Source organism: Cryptotermes secundus, unplaced genomic scaffold (assembly GCF_002891405.2).
Source record: "Cryptotermes secundus unplaced genomic scaffold, Csec_1.0 scaffold152, whole genome shotgun sequence".
Classification (NCBI taxonomy): Eukaryota; Metazoa; Arthropoda; class Insecta; order Blattodea; family Kalotermitidae; genus Cryptotermes; species Cryptotermes secundus.
The window spans coordinates 522,024-530,722 of NW_019720705.1; the positions used below are offsets into that span (position 1 = coordinate 522,024).

Below are 8,699 nucleotides of genomic sequence, written 5' to 3' on the forward strand. Positions count from 1 at the left end.
ACAATGGGTATTATAGAGGGACTGAAAATGTTTGGCAAAGGTATCAGCCACTGCAGTAGGTTCATCTAAGTGTACACCATCAACTTGAAGCTGAATGCAACCTAAAGTATGTTTCCTGAAAGAAGACACGTATTTCCAGAGATGCTGAGGTTGTGATTTCAGGTCGTTGTCTATTGACTTCAGCCATCGTAGCCTGTCGGTTTTGATAGTGCTTTTAACAAGCTTACGATAGCAAATGAATTTGTCATAATAGTAATCAGTTTGTTTCTTTTTAAAGCGACGGTGAAAGTAATTTTTCTTACCAATGTAGTACCTTAAGGAACTAGAGTACAAGAAAGGGAATTTAGATTTGTGAATAGGGCAACGAGGAATTGCCTCTTCCATAATAATAATAATAACAAGCTCAGCAAATAACATATCATACACCACGCTGCTACGAAATGTGTACTCTTTACAGAGACATCGGTAGGTTGCGCCAATCTGTCATCAATGTAAGGTCCATGCGTGCTATTACATAACTACACCGACAGGAAACGGGCCATTAGTGGACTGAAGGTTTGCTTGAGTGTTTTTTGACCTGGGCAGTCAGCTGCAGTCTAATGATTATCATTGAGTACAACGAATACAACTCCATGTATGCTGCTGAAAACCAATTACTGCTCGCCACCTTCTTTCACCCTAGTTTCTCGCTCGGTTTATTCTTCGACCCTGAAGATAGAGTCGATATATTCCTCCGAAACTTCGGTTGACTTTCAACGGACTACACCGTGTTATATCCCAGAAGACAGTATTCTTCATAACCACAGCTGTGAGAGCCTAAAATCGTGCGCAGTGATTATCAACCTTTTGCATCTTGCATTTCGTCCATCATTTTGTCAAAAGAAGAAAGGACTACCATAGTGAAAAGAAATTCGATTGTGTAAAGAGAAGTATTTTTTAGAATTATATACATTCTAGTGTCATACCAATCATCGATGGGTGTTCTAAAAATAATATGACGATTATAACAGTTCTTTATTAACATAATGTGACGTGACGTCTTAAATCTGAAAAAGTGGAGCCAGAGCCACATATCCGTTGCTGAGTGAGGACCCAGAAATCACGTTACCCCTAAAATAATAGTAATGAAAGGGCCGTTACCAGGTAAGAAGTTGCTAAACACAAAGGCATTTCGGAGGTAACGTAGTCAAGAAACACAGTAATGTAACCCTTCTAGGCCGTGTTTTCTACGCGGGCCGCCTAGCAGTTATAAAATGCAGCGCATTGGTGCGACCAAAAGGGAACCCAGTGCCTGGGCGTATCACTGGGCAACCCTGTTTGGGGGAGATATAAATATGGGGACCTAGCCCTCCAGGTTGGGGGAGTCTCGAATCTGAGACAATAAAATATGGTGACGAGTACCGCGGGACTCGGGCCCGGAGTGACTGTGCTGGCGAGAATCAGCAACAAATGTAGACGGCAGACCCGTCCTTCCGTCACAGAATTCATTTTGTGTGCTATAGTTACAATAATCTTCAGAGTGTTATAACTCCTTGTATTTACGACTTGTGAATATCAAATAAATCCAGTCATCAAACCTAGAATTCACAATTATTCGTCACGCTAACCCTTCATACATGATAACTGTATAAGAGCAATATAGTTATTTTCGCAGAAATATGATTATAATATAGCAGCAATGGAAATATTGTTCTTAAAATGAAAGGAAATATTTGTGTAACTAAATTAATTACAATTTGCGAGACCTCGCCTCATGTGCAGCCGGCCATCAAGCCCCACAGTTTGAAAAACAATCCTGTAGAGCCCTAAATTGCTTATAACCTGCTCCTGGCAGAGTCCGCGGCAATGATGATTTCTTCTCCTGAGAACTGTTGCAAATGCTTCTTTACAGGATGACCAAGGTAGTAGTCAAGCGACAGTTCACCCCATGGCTGCACAAGGATTACATTTACTATTCGTCTCCACTGGGCAGGGAAGAAGGTCGCCTCCTGCAAATTCTACACGGCTTCACTGATCAGGTATACTGTTTCTGAAGCATCTATTAGACTGCGTCATCAGCAGATGGTGACGTGGATTTTATAGCATAATTATAGAGGTATTAAATTCTATTTTTAGCGTACTGTGGGAACCAAAATTGACCTCGTTGAGGGCACAGAGCATTCCTTCTATAAGGCTGTCTATTCAAATCATGACGTGACCCGATAGATAATACTACAATGTAACGTGTAGTACCGTTGTTATGCAACGATCGCGAGAAGGAACAAGAGTTGCTTCATAACGGCCGGTAAACACGTCAATATTTTCGAAGCTATTGTTAGGCTACTGACCATAACGACAATAGAAGAATTGTTGGAGGCGGTGTTTTCTGTTGAGTTCTCTCGAGGTTATATAGCGAGAACCCCAGGACGCTGATGGCAGTTCAGTTGAGTGAAGTGTCACGTAGTTGGTTGGTGAGTGAGAGAATTCACTTGAGGGTCGGCAGTTGAGAAGAGATTTGCAATGAAGGCTGATAAGGATGCAGTTCAGTTGCGAGTTGAAAATACGGCTGTGAAGAAAAGAGTACATCTGTGGGATATTCGCTGGAGAGTAATGACGTGAACGCGGGAAGCTGAAGAATTTCCGCTGTTAGGAGCTGTTGCTAGGGAATGGCCGATGAAGACAGCAGAGTGGGAAACGGTTAGCGGGTGCTGCTGTGTTTTGCAAAGTGTGGAGTTTACCGATAGCGCTATAATTACTTGTAGTTCCAAGTGGTCAACAAATCCAATATAAAACATATATCCCGTCTATAGTCACACACCCTTAAATATGTGACAATACGTACAGTAAGAGCGGTTTCGTTGCTTACCGCAGAATATTTTATCGGCTGAGAGGAAAACTGTTTCAGATTAGAACCCATTGCTACTGCTGCATGCGATTATATGCTCATAAAAGTTGCAGAAAAAAAAGCAGTACTTTAAATGGTACTTGGAACTAAGTACACTAATAAGAGTAGGAATGGCATTTCGCCCACAACAGATGTAGCTCTTATACGACCACCAGCTCTCTATAACCAGAGCTTCGGCTGCGAAAGCGGTAACTTAACATATAGCCCTCATGATAATAGCCTCTGTTGTCCCGACTGGGACTGGCAAATGGGAAACGAATTATGTGGCTGGAGAAACTGTAGGAATGGACATCATCATCGTCAAGGCAACGCCTATTATCTCATCTAAATAGATGGAGTAAAACTGTAATGAAAATCTTGGCAGCTGCTCGACATCAAAACAAAAAAACAAACTCCGTGGCCTGTAGTCCGCAAGCGAACTATACCGACCGAGCGACAACCGCTTGTCAACGTAGTTAGTGCCAACTTAAGCGGATAGATGGTGTCGCGAGGTCAGCATAACGAATCCCCACGGCCGTTAAACTCGACATCATGTTCTGAAGAAGAAGCTGGAATCCATCGAGCGGTGAATCTACCTGCTTCCTGCTATGGCTTCCAATTTGTCATGCAATAATTAACCTACCATACCATATAATCTGTGCTAATTTAAGCATTATTAAATAAGAAATAAGTAAGTAAACAAAAAATAAACGAAGTAACAGAAGACACTGGTAGCATAAACTGCATAAACTTATAGTGTAACAGTATTAAACATAAACAATCTCCGTGACTTTAGTCCGAAGCAAACTATACCGACCGAGCGACCGCCGCTTGTCAGAGAAGTTAGTGCCAACTTTAGCGGATAGAGGGTGTCACGTGGTCAGCGCAACGGATCCCTACGGCAGTTAATTTCGTTTTTCTAGACCGGAGCCGCTATTTCTTTGAAATAGCTCCACAATTATCCTCATAAGGCTGAGTGGATCCCGTTCCAGACCCACTACTTCTCAGAAAATCTGGTGGCGCCGGGAATCGAACCCGGAACCTTTGTATCTGTAGCCAGGAACTCTGACCACTGGACCACAGAGGCGGACAGTGTAACAGTATGAAGTGTAATAAAACTGTAGTTTCATCTCGGCCAACTCTGTATTATATTATTGACATGATCGGTTCTCTCTTTGTCTTCAGCGACATCTGAATCTTTCAATTGATGTCTCGTTTCATTCTGTTCTCTGCTCCTAATTTCCCATCTTAATTCAATTAAGTAAGGAAAACTTATTTGTTTCAGGTGATCAAAGAAAGAAGAGAAGAATACAAGACCACTCACAAAAGCGATGACAATAACAAATCACGTGAGTATGGATTTCAAATATTTAATAGATTTTAATTAGAGACGATATGTTTAACGTAATTTTAATATTTATAGGCATGTAATATCTGGGAAGCCCATTGATCACGTAATGCTTCTCAGGTGTTTATGGTTAGTTTGTCAACTCCAGTTGACGAGAGAGAAACATTAGAGCTATATTCAGGGACTGGGGGAAAAAGAGGTCTTTTTTTCACGGTACATCTCTACACGAAATCTTAAGGCTTTCTCTAGTATTCTTATCCAAAAAAACATTTTTTTTCCTTGGCACTACAGCCCCAGTGGGCCTAGGCCTACCTCCATGAACTACGTTCACTTCGGTTTACTAGATCTTACACATTCGGTAGGACTCCTTGGGCGAGTGATCAGCTCGTCGCAAGGCCTCTACCTGTACACAAACACAGAAAAACGCACACAAACATCCATGCCCTGAATAGGATCCGAACCCACGATCCCGGTTTCCAAGCGAGCGAAGACAGTGCACGCCTTAGACCGCTCGGCTACCGTGACCGGCAAAATAAACATGTAGAAGACATTGATGTCAGGATAATTAGGGACTACACCAGCAGAAAGCAGTGAATATGTTTCGGTCGACAGAAAATTCTCGAACTTGCCGAAAAATTATTTCCTTTTTGGACAGTGAAAAATGTGAAAGAGTAAGTAAGTAAAGTGCCGGTCACGGTAGCCGAGCGGCCTAAGGCACGTACTGCCTTCGCTTGCTTGGAAACCAGGATCGTGGGCTCGAATCCCACTAAAGGCATGGATGTTTAGTTTGTGTGTGTGTTTTTCTGTGTTTGTGTACAGGTAGAGGCCTTGCGACGAGCTGATCACCCGCCCAAGGAGTCCTACCGAATGTGTAAGATCTAGAAAACCCCAAGTGAACGGAGAAGTTCATGGAGGTAGGCCTAGGCCCACTGGGGCTGTAGTGCCAAGAAAAAAAAATTGAGTAAAGTTGTCCATGTGCTTAATTAATTAGGCACTACTTCATGAAGACGTATATGGGAGTGGATGTATAGATCCACGTTTTCTTGATGTCAGCACTAGTTGGAGGTGAGTGGTCAGTTTCATTCCCCGGCCGCTTTATCCTCATTGGATAGGAGTCTGGGTGGGCCCCAGAGCCAGTATGGACGAATGGAGAAGAGAAAATTCTTGACACTTCCGGGACTCTAACTCCGACCCCTCAGTCGTCCAGTCCATAACCAGTCGCAATACTGACTGTAAAACTTATTTAAAGCTATTCACTTTACAATTTTACACTGTATGTTTTTACGCACGTCGCTATCATCAGGCGTTAAACATTTTGGATAAGGGAACTGTCTTTCGTAATTTTGCTTTGGTTGTTAATTCATCGTATATAGTCCCCTCAAAGCGCATGTGTGTTCGAGGCGATGTATCGTGTTCCTTCCTGTTTGTTTTTTTTTTCAAATGCATAATTTGTACTCGGAAGCTGAAACATGTAGCTCAGTACCGTTGATATTGACTATTTCATTGTGTTATGTTGTGACGGATTCTAATAAAGAATGGTGTAAACTTTATTATGTATGAAACTGTCAGATGTGTACATCTTCTCTTCTGAATTATTTGAGGTCATTTCTTGTTTGGCGTTGCCGTAGCAAAACATCGATTGCGTCAAAAATTACCATTTAGGGGAATACATGGTACATTCGCTGAACGATAGGTTAAAATCAGTGGTAAATGGGGGAACACGTAAATAAGCCACACAGACATTGAATTGTGTGATAAGAATTTTACAGTTCTGAATTAAATACCATCATCATCAGCATCATCACTGGCAAAATAGCCCTTTTCGAGCCATAGTTTTCCTTAGAATATTCTGCCAGATTTCATCCGAGTTTTACGCCTTTGTATATCCCAACACTAATTTTTTAAACAATAAAAGCGTCAGTCTTGTATCCAATCCCCAACCTGGAGGACCAGGTCCCTGTATTTATGGCCCCCTGTGACAGGGTTGCCGAGTTATACGCCCGGACACCGGGTTCCCTTTTTTTGTGTCTACTACGATCCTCAGGTATTCTAACCCGCCTACACACGAGAAATTCTGAAGTAATAATCAAAAGAACAAGGGAGAGTTGGAAGTGTAATCATTAGTGTGAGGTTTAGTGATAACGGATAACAGGTAACAATTTATTTGCAGGCAGGAGGCGACGACTGGCCTTTCTGGACCTGCTCATTGAAATGTCAGAGAGGGAGGGACGTCTTTCAGATGCGGATATCCAAGAGGAAGTGGATACCTTTATGTTTGAGGCGAGTGAATCAGTTCAGATTATTTGCGAGGAGAAGTTCTAGGTCATTAATAAATGCAGCAAGTGAGTTCCTACGTGAGACCATGCTTTATAACGAATTAATCTCCATTCGCATTTTTTTCTTCAAACACACAAACTTTAATAGGCGCAAGTAAAGAGGTTGGTCTAGTAGTAAACACAGAGAAAACTAAGTACATCTTGCTGTCTTGCCACCAAAATGCAGGGCAAAATCATGACATAAAGATAAGAAACAGATGTTTTGAAAATGTGGCAGAGTTCAGATATTTGGGAACGACGATAACAAATCAAAACCTGATTCAGGAGGAAATTAAGAGGAGATTGAACTTCGGTAATGCTCATTACCATTCAGTCCAGAAGCTTTTGTTTTCTGGTCTGCTGCGCGAAAACATAAAAATTAGAATATACAAAACTATAATNCCATAATATTTAAAATATAAAAATTATAATTTTGCTTGTGGTTCTTTATGGGTGTGAAACTTGGTCTCTGACATCAAGGGAGGAACATAAACTGAGGGTGTTTGAGAACAGGGTGCTGAGGAGAATATTTGGACCGAAGAGATATGAAGTGACAGGAGGTTGGAGAGAACTGCATAAGGAGGAGCTTCATAACTTGTACTCTTCTAAAAGTATAATTAGAATTATCAAGTCAAGGAGGATGAGGTGGACAGGGCATGTAGCACGAATGGGGGAGAAGATGAATGCATATAGGATATTAGTGGGAAAGCCAGAAGGAAGGTGACCACTGGGAAGACCAAGGCGTAAGTGGGTGAACAATATTAAAATGTATATCTTAGACTCTAAGACTTAGAGAGACAGCATGGATGACAAGTATTGGATTGATCTGGCTCGGGATAGGGACCGGTGAAGGGCTCTTGTGAACACGGTAATGAACCTTCGGATTCCGTAAAATGTTGGGAAATTCTTGAGTAGCTGCAGAATTGGCGGCTCCTCAAGAAAGGCTCAGCTCCATGAGTAAGTAAGTAAGTACGCATCTTTTCTTCACCAGACATCATTAGGCCAAATCAGGTTTTGAGTAGGTCTTGCAGACCGGCTATCCAAGGCTGCCAGTTTAGTAGCAGCCAGTTTAAGCCTAATGCAACTGTGGGAAATCATAACCTCTTTAAATGATTCCACTGAGCTGAGTTATTCTTGAGAAGTGGCTCAACTGTCCAAGAGAATCCCTGAATTTTGGAACAGGCAAGTTTGTTACCATGTTCAAAAGAGCCCGTCACTAGACCGTATCATAAATTAAATAAATCTATTCCACACATTCAACATCCAGTGTTTAAAATCCGTTTTAATATTATGCTTCTCTCGACATCTATAATTCTCAAGATGTCTCTTCCTGCAGATAGTTTAGTCACAACTGTGTAGATTTTTTTCTTTTTCTTCATAGCCTGCCCATCTCACCTACATTCATTTGACTCGGTGACTGTTACTCCGGATCAAGCAGTTTCCTCCTTCAGTCAGCTGTTTCCGGTGCCTCGTGTCCGGATATTTCCTTCAGCGCTCTGTTCTCAGACGCGCCCAATTCATGTCAGATTTCAGGTTCCCATATCTGTGACTATGCAGAGGATTATAGGCTGGAATGTGAAGCTGCCTTTACTGACGTTTCTGACGAGCATACTCTCTCCATTCTCAGTGGCAAAGAGTAAGCCAAGCATGCTCTCTTCTCTACTTTCTTACTTTAGCTCCAGGCTTCGAATATGAACACAGAAGGTTTCTCTGAAAAGTCGGTAAACTTCTACATGACTATGCGGCATTGAACACCCCAGAAGATAGTACTCCACTCGTCCAGTGCATACTGGTATTGTTCAATGTCAAGCACTGAATGAAGGAATATATGAGGGATGGAGATTAGATAGGAGAGGTGGAGGTTATATGTTCTTAATATCAGCACTAGACAGAAACGAAGTGGCAGCTACACTGTCCAAGAGCTTTAACCCCTGCGGTAAAAGGTAAAGTTGTTCCTGTACTTAATTAATTAAGCACTACGCCATGAAGGCGTATGGTGGAGTGGATGTATAGATCCATATTTCCTTGACCTCGGCACTAGTTGGAGATGAGTGGTCAGCTTTACCCCCTGCAAAGGATCCCTGGGTACACATTGGATAGATAGGAGGATGAGGACCCCAGAACCGGCCTGGAAGACGCGGAGAAGAGAAAATTCTTGACCCTACCAGAATTT

General features: G+C 42.1%; 1 protein-coding gene across 1 annotated transcript in view; it reads left to right on the forward strand.

Moving 5' to 3' along the window:
* LOC111871143 (cytochrome P450 4c3) overlaps window positions 1-8,699 on the forward strand; it is a gene marked incomplete in the record, with an annotated part of 94,210 nt that overhangs the window by 76,926 nt on the left and 8,585 nt on the right. The window contains 3 exon segments of the mRNA XM_033754192.1: window positions 1,892-2,018; window positions 4,149-4,212; window positions 6,382-6,491. Of these exon segments, the coding sequence (XP_033610083.1) occupies window positions 1,892-2,018; window positions 4,149-4,212; window positions 6,382-6,491 (301 nt within the window).